Genomic DNA, 14,335 nt, shown 5'->3' with positions numbered 1-14,335 from the left:
GTAGTGGTGATGTGGGACACCAGCAACTTCACGCCATGTGGGGAATTGAACTGAGAACATGATGAACATGATGAGGTAACACTCATAACCACTAGGCTACCTTACCACCCCTTACATCATGGAGAAGTTTGCATACTGGTAGTGTTTCCATCTTAATGAAAACCAGTCAGAGATAAAAATTAACATGGAACGAAAATAGCTGATTCTTGTCTATTGTCCAAAACCAAATTTTGACAAGCCATTATGTCAAAACAAATGCAATTTCAGATAGGTTTTTGAAGAAAATTACACTGAAAAGGTTGCACAGGTACATTGGAATCGTGTCACTAATATTCATAGAAAAAGAAAAGTTGTCAAAATTATCATGAATAGTAAGAGTAATTGTAGAAATTGAGATCCGCAAGGGCAAAATTTTACGGTGGGTAGATTGGAGTGCAGCCCCAACCTGTGTCTAAAATTAACTTATTGACTGTTGTATGGATTGTTTTCAAATTTGGTTAACAGCTTATTAGCCATGGAACTGGTGTTTCTGATGATTATCTTGTTGACCAGTGAAGACTGGAATTAATATTGGTCCTCAGTAGCCCATGCTCGTTGTGAGAGGCAACTAACGGGATCGGGTGGTCAGACTCGCTGATTTGGATGACACATGATCGTATCCCTACTGCGTAGATTGATGTGTCTGCTGTAGATCACTGGATTGTCTGGTCCAAGCTTAACTATTTACAGACTACAGCCATCTAGCTCGAATATTGCTGAGTGCGGCGTTCAACAACAACCAACCAACTTATGAAAGCATGTACTATGATGGGTGATGTTGTAACTTCAGAGTGACTCCTGGTGAACAGCTTATTTATCTTACTGAACACAATCTTAATTTTGAACTGTTTGAAACATGAGTATTGGATCGTAATAAGGAGTACCAGAGTTGAGTTAGGCAACCACCCATACACTAACAACCACTCAAGTACCAAAAGAAGTTCCCACAGTTTGGCATTTCCAGTGGGTAAAATGTCGCTGGCTAGTAAGTTTAGTACATTGACTGGCTCATCCAATCAGAAAATGACATTCGTTCAGTTAAAGTTCGAGAACACAATCGGGTATCAATGTGTTTTTGCCTGTTCTCTGTAATTGGTTTTATATCAAATGATTGATTTTGCATCATATTGCTTACTTAAGTGAAGATCAACAGAAATGTTTGACATTAGGTCAAATCTAACATGAATATTTGGGGGTAGATTTGTTAAATGGACTTGCATTGTAATGTAGTGGAACACAGCAGGTCACCTACTTGTCAGAGAGGCCTCCCTTGTTTCTGAATGCAACAGGCTAAGAGCTGGTGACATTTACAGCCTGTATTTCATCTTCCGATGTGAACTTGCTAACTGAAAAGAAATTTAGATTTTTTCATCTGTTGGAACTATGAGATTGTTCAACATTCATAGTACATGGTGTCAGGACTCAGTCTGATCTTACTACTTTCCGAAAAGAAAAAAACTTACAACACTTTGTGATGTGATCCTTGCTTAGACATTTTAGATTTACACTGGAATGTTTCTATGGCAACCATCTCTGATGCCTTGTTGATGGCTTGTCATATGATACAGATGGGATAAATTAGTATTGGATTGTAATAATCGTAGTCTATGTGTCAGATAATGATCCTTCTGCTATATTACAGGTGTTACCAAGTTATATGCAAATAATATATTGACTAAATTAAACTACATGTAGAATTGGTCAAGAAAAGGTGAGTAACAGAATCCGTGGTCTGTTAGCTGACTATTGGATCTATTTCATTATTTTCCTAATGCTTAGATTGATGCTCATAATCTTGACCACATGATTGCCAGGTTACAATGGGTCTTCGAAAGACTAGTAACAGTATTGGTTATCTGGCCAGCTGACTAGGTGAATAAATTTCATCATTATCCCCCACTGCATGTTTAGCGTGAAGTGGGGGATATAGTATTAGGGGCTGTCCGTTCGTACGGATTGGAATATCTTAAGAACCATCCACTAGATTCTTTTCATATCTGGTACCTAGGTTCGTCATAGTAAAAGACAGGTCATAGTCAGTTTTGGTGACCTTGACCTTCAATTCAAAGTCACAAGGGGACTTTAACCTTTGACCCTTGTCAGCGAGATATCTCAAGTACCATTTTCAGAGTTTTCTTAATATTCAACACCAAGCTTTTGCTAGGGAAGCTACAGGGCCCAGTCAGTTTTGGTGACTGTCACTTAATTTTCAAGGTCGTGATGACACTTTGAAGATTTCAGCATGTTAAGCTGCATGTTAAGCTTGTCAGTGTGATGTCTCAAGAACCGTTCCCTGGATTTATCTTCACGTTCAGCATCAAACTTGTTTTAGGGAAGGTGCAGGGCCCAGTCCATTTTGGTGACCTTCACTTAATGTTCAACGTCACAGAGACACTTTGATGATTTCAGCATGTTGTGGTGGGGGATTATGTCACCATAGTGACAATGCTTAGATCGATGCTCATTGAGTTAACCACTGGATTATATTACAAACTTAATCGTTACCTGATCGCTCATTTGATTTAAACATCACCTTAATGAAGCCCTCTCCCATCATTTACAAGTATTTGTACATGATTTAAATCCACTATACCTGACCACTGACACATGGCTGGAATATTTAGTACTCTTTTAAACAACAGATGAACAAGTATAGATTATTAACATGAGCGTAGGTTCATGTTGTTTTATACCATGCTTCTGAAAATCAATTTCCTCATGACTATTGTTTTCAGGAATATAGAAGTATGTACCACTTGCATGTTGTTCATGTTTTTTATGCTGACATGCTGAGAGTTAAAATCAATAACTCAGTGAGTAGAATGCAAGAAATATTTCTTAAGATTGAAATTGAAAATTGAATTCTGCAGTCGTTTTCTGAATTCTTTCTTGTGAGGAGACATTTTTTGTGAGATGGGAGGGGGATGCTTTCTCTCTCTTTCTCTCTCTCTCCCTCTCGCTCATTTTTTCATCTGCTCATCATTCAGAAGCATGTGTATTTTGCCAGTCAATTACAGGTTGTATGAAAGAAAAATTCCTTGAGTGAAACTTTATGATCATCTGTGCTTGTTCTGTAGAATTGTTGTGAAGGACTTAAGTGACATAAATTGTTTGGAAGGTGAGCACTTTCCTTGACCATGAGCACCGCATCCAAACATCCATACCAGCCTAACCAACAGTGTCCAATATGGCCATGGCTTGAACCTGTGTTAATGCCAGAAATATGTCTGATTTGTGTTAAAAATGGAAGAATAGAAAAGGGTGGGTGGAAATATCAGTTGGAGAAGATCCATAGTGCATTTTTTCCTAGTCACGCAGAGACCCCAGGTTTGATTGCCCGCGTGAGTACAATACATTACTTGAATCCCATTTCTGGTGTTTCCACTGGGGTATTGCTAGAATATTGCAAAAATCAGCTTGCATCCATACTCACTAACTTAGCTCATAGGCTTTAGAATGGTATTATGAAAGCTGCATTACAGTGTGATAGAAGTAAAGGTTCTCAATTATTTATGTTTTGGAAAGCCATGCTGAACTATTATGTGTTTACAGCTTATAGTGTCTGTGTGGAACAGGCAAAACATCAGCCCAAAGCAACGGTAAATGTTAACTGTAATCTTATTTGCTTAAGATTAAACTTAGTTAATGTTGCTTTGTGTAATTGGGCCTGTTACTACCTATTGCTCAGCTGCGCTTTGTTGTCGATATGAATTGGTGTGTTTAGTTTTACGCCGCACCTAGGAATATTTCAGCGTTTATGATAGTAGTCTGTGGATATTTGAGTCTGGACCAGACAATCCAGTGACCAACATCATGAGCATTGATCTATGCATTTGTGATACAATGAAATGTGTCAACCAAGCCAGTAACTCTGACTACCCGATTGTCTTATAACAAGCATGAGTTACTGAAGATATGAAAAATTAGGTGACCTTATGTCTACTCTATCCTCCCACCACACCATCCTGCTGTTACTAGGGGCAGTTCGTGAAGCACAGATTCATACTTGTTGTGTGAAGGTTTGATGACACCTGCTGAAACATCAGCAGCTGAGAATGGTTTCATGAACTGAAACTTGTACAGTGATTTATGCTGTTTAATTTTGTTTTCTTTGGAATGATTTCATATATTTCATTTCCAGACTTGCCTGTGTCCGGAGCAGATGCTGTAGAAGGGATGAAGTTAGCCACATCAATGGCGGCTATCACAAGCCCCATCACTCCAGAGGGCCTCCTCAGTGCCCAGTCCCTCGGGGCTGTGACCATACCGCAGAGCTTCTGCTTCCCACAGACGTCCTTGTCATCAGCCTTCTCCTCCAATCAGCAGGCTCCACCTGGGACCCACTCGCCGCTAAATGTCACCCTGGGCTTTCCAATGAACGTGAACACTGGTGCTGTCGGACATCCATTTGTTCAACCAATATCTGTGGGACAAATTTGCACAACCGTTGCACAAAGTCTTGGGATTCCAATCAGCCAGACCATTTTGGCTGTTCCTAATGGAGGTCAAGGTCAGTTTCTGTCTGGCGCCTTCAGCCAACTTCAGCCAATCATAATGAGTGCCCAGCAACAGCCAGTCATGGCAAACCCATTCATGGGGGCACCACAAAACGGCAGCGTAACCCCACTTGCTGCATCGCCCAACACATTTTCTCTGAATTCCATCACAGCGCCAGCATTGCTGCCAAAAGAACTGATATTTGAAAATATAGCCGAGTCCGGGAATGAATCAGAAGGCAATTTTAGCAATGAAACTCCCAAACAGGAAATGGGCGACTTGGCTGACGTGGAGTCCATCTTGAACATTACAACCATGGACGATGGCGGCATTCAGAATGACATTGAAATGCCAGATAGTGAAAACTCCAATTCAATCAAAGAGGATGTAAAATCAAACACCGAAGACTCTCCACAACCAGTAGAAGATGTTCCCAGTCCAAAACCAAGTCCAGTTCAGTCTGATTCAGAAAAGGTGGAGGAAGAGCCCAATTCAGTAGGGGAGGAAGCGGCTCCTGATGCTGGCAGCACGAAGGAAGATGAGGAAGAGGTACCCCGACCAGAACCGAAACCCTCAGAGGAGGTAAAGGCAGAGTCTCCCTACCCTGCTGTTGAGGACAATACAGAACTTGTGGATCCAAAAGTGGAATCTTTGGATGATCTTGATGACAAATCGCGGTTCAGCATGATTGATACAGCTGATTACAATGAAGGTTTGCTATGTTGGGAAAAATTCCTTTTGATCACAAAACTTTCCTGAAATTTATGCTTAATCCAGACCAATTTTGTTTCTTGTTTTATGTATTTTTTCAGCTATAAGAAAAAAAACACATTTTCCCTACTTGAAAAATAAAATCCAAATGTTTTATTTGGTCAAAAATGTAAACTTACCCAAAAAATATTTGTTATTGTTTTTTGACCCATATACAATTCATAAAATGCCAAAGGTACTTTTTAAAATCATATTCCCTGACTGGTGAGTTTTAAATTTTTCTTCCTCCAAATGCTTTGAGGTTTTCTGAGTAAAAGAATCTGTATAACAAGAAATAAAAATTGGTCTGGCCTGATGCATTTTGTTGATATCTACATATCATTGGGAAGAATTAGTCTGTCTTACAGTCTCTGGTCCATCGAACAGTAAAGGAATGCAGTGTATTTTTTGTCAGCTTCTGAATCATCCACCTCGATGAGGCTCCTTGTCAATTTAAATGGAGTTCTTTGTTTCTACAGAAATTTCAACAAACAACCTGATTATATGTAGAACTTGAATTTCCTTCGTCTTTACAATTTCTAAGATGCCTCTCAAAGGAAAATGATAGTTCTTGTACTGACATAACTTTCTGAACACTAGTCAGTTTTCAGTAGCATTGAACGTGGTGAATTAATAATTTGTCTCTTTTGGTCTTATTTGTGATTTTTTCTGGATATTACATAAAAACTATCATGTGCACAGTAATCTTGTTCTTCAGTACTGATCACCTAGGGTGTTTTGATTTAACATTGTAGATGGTATTCCGGTTGAATATGACCAGTCAGAGTTCAACTGGGAAGAATATCTACTTGAGACTGGCTCTACCAGTGTACCGCCCACAGCCTTCACCCATGTAAGTACAAGCACTACGGTGAGGCCAGAGTGTCACCTATAGGTGACAGATTTAGAATGGGTTCCAAAAACATGTGTTTGCCATAAGAGGTAACCTTATCAATAAGGTGGTGAGCCTTGGTGACCTGGTTGAAATTGTCCAACTGTATTATAGTAGCTGATGATCGTGGTTACTGAATTGTTGATTCCAGATCATGGACAGTTTGTTTTCAGATTGTTGTAAAGCTGGTATGTTTCTGAGTGTAATGATTTACAACGTGCTCACATTCACTATGAACCCAACTTTCAGTGAGTTGTTACCATGGTTACGTCCCTTCTTGATAGCAGACGTCTCCAAAACTCCACGTCTGCTTTCAGGTGGAGTGCAGTCTACAGAGTGGTTTTGTCAAGGGCATGAAGTTGGAAGTCCCAAACAAGTCGTCACCAAACACATACTGGGTGGCATCTGTCATCATGTCATGTGGTCAGTTGCTACGGTTACGGTATGATGGCTATGAAGAGGATGGGTCTGCTGACTTCTGGTCTGACCTTATGACTTCTGAGATCCATCCAGTGGGATGGTGTTCAAGTAATGGCCGGACTCTTCAGCCTCCAGATGGTATGTTGATTACATGTACATATCAATAATGCTTAATGCAACAATAATAATGAATTTATTGCATGTCTGATGTCCTGTGCACATGAAGATCTGGGTTAGAACTGGTCGGCAGCAATCCATGCTTGTTGTAAGAGGTGACTAACAGGATTATGTGGTCAGGATCACTGACTTAGTTGACACGTCATCATATCCGTTTTGCAAAGTTACGCTCATGCTGTTGATCATTGGATTGTCTGATCTGACAGCCCATCAGACTCAAACATTTACCAACTGCTACCATGTAGCTGGAATGTTGCTCAGTGCATACAAAAAAAAATTGTCAATTTTTTTTTCAGCCATTAAGGGCAAATTCAGTGACTGGAAGGAGTTTGTGGTTGCATCTCTAACTGGAGCCAGGACAGCCCCTTCCTACTTGTTGGATAAGGTACGTAACAGTGTTTTGTGTGGGCTTGCTTATGAATGTAACAAAAGTCTAAAATGCACCTGCATCATGTATTTTCCAATGAGTAGATGACTTAGAATAGGCAGTGTAGAGGAACAGCTCTGAGGCTGTAACCTCTGGAAACGTTAGCGTATTGATCTATCATTTCATACAGTTATACAATAGATGAATGTATGGACTGATGTCTTTGTGGTATGGTGTGGGTGAAGTGTGAAGCAATGCTCAGAAACTGTGACATGTGTGGATACAAAATAAATAATTCTTGCTCACCTGGCAGAAGATTCCTGTGTACAGGGTGTGTGCTGTTTTAATGCCAGTGATGGAACCAGTGAAGATCTGGGTTACAATTAGTCTTTGGTTACCCATGCTTGTTCAAAGAGGCAACTAACAGAATCGGGTGGGCAGGCTTGCTGACTTGGCTGACACATGTCACAGCATCCCAGTTGTGTAAATTGATGCTCTTGGTGTTGATAACTGGTTTGTTTGGTCGAGGCAGGATTATTCTGTCTGCTGCTGCTGAAACATTACTGAGTGCTAAACAATCAGAAACAGTGATGGATTAAGTGCCCCCTAGCATTTCTGTATTTTTGAAGGCAGCTCATGGGCATGTTTTATTGTTCTGAAACATGAAGATGCTTCTTGTATATCATGACTCAGTATCAAGATACCAACTGCATCATGGCCTTCCATGCCACTGCACCCCTAGTACAGGTCAACCTTATATGGTCAACCATCCAGTCCCCCAAATTATTCATGGGCTGTGACAAGAAGTGTTTGTTTCCTTCAGACGACGGGAACAACACCTGTAGATCAGCTCAAACAGTGCATGAGGCTAGAGATACAAGATGTCTGCAAGCCCACCAACGTTTGGATTGTACAGATCATAGAGAATGTTGGAGGCAGACTGTACCTGCGCTATGAAGGCGTGGAGTCAGGGACACACGACTTCTGGATGTTCTACCTGAATGAGAGTCTGCATCCCATTGGCTGGGCCAAGGAGATGAAGTACACCTACAAGCCCCCTAGAGGTAGGAGAATCAGGTCCATGTTAATGTTGCAGTTGGTACATGCTAATTGGTAATCTCTTGTATCTTTTGCAAGGTGTTGCGTTGCAAGAAAAGTTTTGCAGACTTTTGCATTGCTATTTTTTTGTTGCAGATTGTTGCATTGCAAGATAATTGTTGTAGACTGTTGCATTGCAATATATTTCTGGACCATATCCATGATTAGATTGCAAGATAATTGTTGCAGATTGTTACTTAGTAAGACAATTAATGATGAATATTTGTTAAATCGTAAGATAACTGATGTAGAATAACTTTTGATAATTTTTGCTTACTAATACAAAATATGTGTTTTTAATTGCAAGATAAGTATTGCAGACAGTTAGATTGTAATATACTATGCTGTCAGTATCACCATGGTAAGAGGGATTGAGTGAAAAGTACCTGTGAGCAAATGTTCTGTCATGTGGTACTAGTTTCCTAATTACAACTGAGAGGAAGATCTGGTAAAGTCTCCTGCCACTCTGTACTGATGTGTAAATGATCTTTGTTTCAGAAGTAGAAAAGTCTTTCATGAAATGCTCTGAGACTGAGATTAATGCCATTCTGGAAGAAGGCCTGCGGATGTCTCAGGACCAGATCCTGCCAGCTGACATATTCAAGGTCAGCAACTACTAAAATGAATCAAATTTAATTAAAAGATTTTTTTCTTTCAGTTCAAAACAATCTATACAGATTATCACTCCATCATTACTCAAACACATAAAAAATGGAAGTAACAGTAAAAATCTGTGTAACATTTAGTATGATTGTTGCAAATGCAGACTTATATCTGCATAAGAACAACTTTTCTCTTTTAGGATCAGCCAGAAATCCCCACTCACAAATTCCAAAAAGGCTGGAAGATTGAGGCCTTGAATCCTCTGAGTCGCAACCAGATCTGTCCGGCTACCATCATCCAGATCTTCAACAATCGGTACTTTCTGGTGGAAATAGACTCCTTGGAGCGGCACACCAGTAAACGTGTACAGTTCAGTTGCCATGCCAACAGCCCCAACATCTTCCCCATCCACTGGTGCCAGTGCAAAGGGCTTCGTCTCACTCACCCTGCAGGTTGGTTGTTGAACCTCAGCTTGTCACTCTAAAGACACAGGTTTAATTCTTAACATGTGAACAATGTGTGAAGCCGAAGTCTGATTTCTCCATGGCGATAATGATGGAATAATGCTATTAGTGACATAAGATCTCCCTCTCTCTCTTGTGACATTTGCCCAACCTAAATCCAAGATTTCATCCCTCCCTCTCTGTCTCTCTCTCTGTCTCTCTCTCTGTCTCACTCTCTCTTATACACATTTAACATTTATTTTGCCATTTTCCAAACATCCTCACTGTTTCTGTCTTTCAGGTTGGTCCAAACCTGATTTCAGCTGGTCTGAATACCTCGCCTACTGTAATGCTCAATCAGCACCGGATGCAATGTTTGATCTGGTGAGTTGTAGAAATGATCTGTGATTTCAAATTCCCATGTCACTTACTGCATAACAATTACAATCTGCGTAATAGTTTTGCTTTACATAATAAGATATTATAATCTCGTTTTTCGGTCGCCTGACTGCAAGCATGGGCTTGTTTGTTTGGTCTGTGGTAATTTACTCTCATGTGAACTGGTTGGACTATCATGGCAGGAATATTGCTAACATCAGCAGCAAAAATATCCTTTACAGTAGCCATAAAATGTTTGAAATTTCCCAGACGCCACCAGTGCACGAGTTTGAGAAGGGCATGAAACTTGAAGCTGTCAACCCAGATAATCAGAATCAGATCTGTGCAGCCACCATTACGAAGATTGTAGATGGACTGATGTGGATCCATCTGGACATTAGTATGAAGATTGTTGCCAGTCACATCGAAAGTATCGAATCCCAAAACCTGTTCCCTGTTGGCTGGTGTGAAAGTAATGGCTACCAGCTGAAACCCCCACGTAAACTTGGCTTGAAACGACCAACACCAAAACGAGTTGCAGTCGTACAACCAGAGTAAGTCTGACAAACATTTTCTGCAGTGTTGCTAGGAATGAATGCACTACCCTGTTGAATTTTTTTCAAGGCAGAATAATTAGATGTACAGAATTATGTCCCATAGGTGTGTGAGGAAACAGTGTCACAGTGGGTTTGAACCCATATCTCCCATCTGGTCTTTTCAGGTTTCAGCATCGTGTTAGTGGGTTTCACAAGAGGTGGTGTTTAGAACCTGAATCACTTAAGGTTTTTCTTCCACATCAAGCATATATAGTATGACGAAATGCTGTTGAAACTGGATGTAACCAAACACAAACTTTGTTGTATTATGACCAGTCTCCTTGATGTGTACCTACTTTCAGAATTGCTGAGGGGCCGTGGAATGAAGAAAACAAGGCTGACTCATACTCCCAGGTGAAAAACGGAGAGTCTGGAGGTATGTCATGGAAGTGGGTCAAGGTCAATAGGGATTCAATGCTACATTCACGATTATTACATTTACATTAATAAAATATGCTCAGATTTAAATCAGAGTATCAGATTCAGAACAGGTCAGATTATTCTCTGTATGCATCAAAAATGGGAGACAAAGTGAAATCGGTCAAGTTTGATGGAATTTTCTTTTGATGAGTAAGGGAAGAGGGGGACCATAGTGCTTCAATTCCCCACATGGGTACAGTGTGTGAAGTCCTTTTCTGGTGTCCCCTGCCATGATATTGCTGTAATATTACTAAAACCAGTGTAAAACTAAACTCACGCATGCTTGCACTCACGCACTCATGCACTCTGTCATTCTCTCTGATAAGCGATGATTTGTCTTATACTGTAGGTAGTGGATGGTGCCCCAAGATCTACTTTAACCACCGGTGTTTCTCGGGCCCTTATCTCAGCAAGGGTCGTATTTCGGAGTTGCCCAAGTGTGTGGGTCCCGGGCCCATCAACTTGGTGATGAAGGAGGTCCTGTCCATGCTCATCAACGTGGCGTACAAGTCGTGTCGCGTACTGCGTGAGATTCAGATGGAGGGCTCGCCAAATCCCAACATGCATCAACAGGTGTTGAAAGCCAAGTGAGTTGTTATGAAAGATTGTTAGTATTAACTGTTTTGGTTTTGTGTTCAGTGATGCTGTAGTTTGACTCAGTTTGACTGACAGTGTCAACAAGGACAGTACACAAGACCAATGATGGCCAACCTTCAACATTATGTCACTTTACATTTGATTCTGATCAGCTACGTATTTCTGATAATTATGAAAATATCCTGTTTCTGAGTACCTGGCTGTGATATTATGAAATATTGCTAAAACTGATGTATAACTCACTAAATGTCAAAGTAAATGTTACCTAATTGTTAGTGGGTTGTACCTGCTGGTTCCCTCCCCTGGTTTCTGTATATTTACTTAATGTGCAGGTACAAGGGAAAGAGCTACCGGGCAACTGTGGAGATCTGCAAGAGCACGTCCCAGCTGGAGGAGTTCTGTCGGCAGATCTGCATCAAGCTGGAGTGTTGCCCTAACCTCATCAGCCCTCACCTCTTCACCACAGAATGTCCAGAAATCTGCTCACAACTCACCAAAACGAAATACAGTAAGAAATACCTCTATCTGCCCCTTGACTCCATCAGTTCTTTGATACTTTCGAGGAAGATGCGTAGCCTAGTGGTCAAAGTGTTTGCTTGCCATGCCGAAGACCTGGGTTCTATTTCCACCATGAGCACAATTTGTGAAGTCCATTTAATCCTGTCATTAATTATAAAACATTAATTATTAAAAAAATTCACAAAATTACCTTTTATAGTATTTTTACATCTCAGTGAATTATTTTTACTATTTGTCATTTAATTAGGTATTTTTAAACTTATTTACAACCACCAGTCTTCATGAAACTGTGACTGTAGGATATATGATCTTTCTTATTGTAAAGTGTATGTGCTCTTGCAGCTTATTACTATGGTAAGAAGAAGAAGAAAGTTGGTCGGCCCCCAGGTGGTCATACAAACTTGGAAGACGGACCCAAGAAACCAGGGAAAAGACGGAAAAGGAAAAAGATAAACTTTGTAACAAAGAAGGTGCGGACATCGCAGGATGAGAACGACGACGGCATTGATGATGACAAAGACAGTGTTAACAGTGACACACGGACTGTTGATAGCACCAGCACCAATGGTTCCAAAGAAAAAGACTCTGATTTGAAACAAAGCCAAGGCTTGAGGATTAAACGAAAGTATACGCACCATGTGCCCCCACCGTCAGACATTCGTACACGGGGAGCGAAACTGCCCAAATATAGCTTCGAAAGAAGAACTCACAAAAAAATCATGCTCACATCCCATCATGGTTCCTCTCATCATCATGGCAACAGCTCAATTGTGACCAAGTCCCAAAGTGCACTTGGACTTGGGATGAACTCAAAACATGGCAGCGCGATGACACGGGTTAGTTGATTTTAAGTCATTAGTGATTTTACTTCACTCATCTTGAGCTGGAAGAATGAGAGTATTTTATCCTTTGGTAGTGCACTACTTTTTTTTGAGAAATGCTATGTGTCACTACACTTGGACGGTGAGGTAGCCTCAAGGTTAAAGCATTTGATTGTCATGCTGAAAAATCAGGTTCGATTCCCAACATGGGTAAAGAGTGTGAAGCCCATATTGTGATATTGCTAGAATATTGCTAAAAGCGGCATAGAATTGACTCACTTACCTGTGTATTAGATGAAATGTTGCCAGCAACACATGCTTGTTGTAAGAGGCAACTGACAGGACCGGGTGGTCAGGCTTGCTGATATTGTTGACACATGTCATCATATCCCAGTTGCACAGATCGATGCTCATGACGTTGATCACTGGATTGTCTGTCCAGACTTGATTATTTATAGACTGACACCATATAGCTTGAATATTGCTGAGTGTGAGGTTAACCAACGAAAATATATTGAATATATGGAATTACACTATGCATTTGTGTATTGGGAGAGTTATCTCAGTGTCAGAAATTTGACTTGAAACAGGAGCTGTTATTGGTGCTCTGTTCACTTTAGAAACATCAAGATTCATCTGTGAAGAAAGAGGAAATACTCAAACTGGAGAAGAACCCCCTGAAGTGGTCGTTGAGTGACGTGGTAGAATTTATCAAAACAACAGACTGCGCTCACCTTGCCAGGCTCTTTAAAGAACAGGTGAGTGTACTGTTGATGATGTGTTTGTGGACAGTGTGTTCCTCTCCCTCACTCACACACCTACTCACCCACTCATTTCAGAGCTGTTTTAAAGTTTTATGTTAACACTGCATGCATTACAATAAGGTTAAATTTTGCATTAAGCATATCCCATTATGTTATATCAGTGAATTGGGGTAGGGTATGGCTTAGCAATTACAATGTTTAGTTCTCATGTCAAGAAGTCACAATGTAAACATAATGTATGAATTAGAAATTCCAAGTTAGGAATTTTTACTGACCGTTAATCAGACTTTACTATTTACTTCCAAGTCAAACTGACAAACCATGGTTTAACTAAAGTACTGTTCAAAAAGACTTAAACTGAACATTTGACTCTAATCAGAAATTCAACTCTCCTTTGACTTACTAATCTCCACTTTCCCCTTCTACCCCCTAGGAGATTGACGGGCAGGCCCTCCTCCTACTGACTCTACCCACAGTGCAGGAACACCTCGACCTCAAGCTGGGCCCTGCTATCAAACTGTGTCATCATATCGAAAGGGTGAAAATAGCATTTTATGAGACATTTGCCAAGTGATTGGAGGAGCTCATTGTGCATTTACATTCAGTATTGGAAGACGTCATAATCACATCAGAGTCCGACACAGAGGTGCAATCCAGTGTCTGTTTTTTTTTTTGTGCCATCGGGGTTGCGTTTCATGTTCTACGCATCCTATATGTGAATTATGTGCCAATTTCTATTTTGTCTCCATTTTTTTTTCAGGGAATGATGAGATTCCAGTGTGTTTTTTTTTAAACAAGATATATCACATGGAGGAGATCTGTAGTGATATTGTTTACCAACATATACGCACAGCACTGTGTGAAGCAAAATATACTCATGGAAACATTTAAGGGGACACATGAAAGTACAAGTGTTCCTTTGTTCTTGTTCAGGTTTCTTCAGAACGTGTACAC

At 40.4% G+C, this 14,335-nt stretch overlaps 1 protein-coding gene across 2 annotated transcripts in view; it reads left to right on the top strand.

Moving 5' to 3' along the window:
• LOC137295957 (scm-like with four MBT domains protein 1) overlaps positions 1–14,036 on the top strand; it is a 32,312-nt gene extending 18,276 nt beyond the window's left edge. For both annotated transcript variants that reach the window (XM_067827555.1, XM_067827554.1), the window contains exons 3-17: positions 4,181–5,248; positions 6,042–6,139; positions 6,496–6,736; positions 7,072–7,160; positions 7,966–8,206; positions 8,739–8,845; positions 9,043–9,295; positions 9,588–9,670; positions 9,935–10,218; positions 10,563–10,636; positions 11,030–11,267; positions 11,610–11,785; positions 12,139–12,632; positions 13,238–13,375; positions 13,815–14,036. In XM_067827555.1, coding sequence (XP_067683656.1) covers positions 4,181–5,248; positions 6,042–6,139; positions 6,496–6,736; positions 7,072–7,160; positions 7,966–8,206; positions 8,739–8,845; positions 9,043–9,295; positions 9,588–9,670; positions 9,935–10,218; positions 10,563–10,636; positions 11,030–11,267; positions 11,610–11,785; positions 12,139–12,632; positions 13,238–13,375; positions 13,815–13,955 — 3,725 coding nt within the window. In that variant the 3' untranslated portion in view covers positions 13,956–14,036. The remainder of the gene's footprint in view (positions 1–4,180; positions 5,249–6,041; positions 6,140–6,495; positions 6,737–7,071; positions 7,161–7,965; positions 8,207–8,738; positions 8,846–9,042; positions 9,296–9,587; positions 9,671–9,934; positions 10,219–10,562; positions 10,637–11,029; positions 11,268–11,609; positions 11,786–12,138; positions 12,633–13,237; positions 13,376–13,814) is intronic.
• The last annotated feature ends 299 nt before the right edge of the window (positions 14,037–14,335 follow it).

Source organism: Haliotis asinina, chromosome 9 (genome assembly GCF_037392515.1).
Source record: "Haliotis asinina isolate JCU_RB_2024 chromosome 9, JCU_Hal_asi_v2, whole genome shotgun sequence".
NCBI lineage: Eukaryota > Metazoa > Mollusca > Gastropoda > Lepetellida > Haliotidae > Haliotis > Haliotis asinina.
This window is presented reverse-complemented; position numbering and strand designations above follow the sequence as displayed.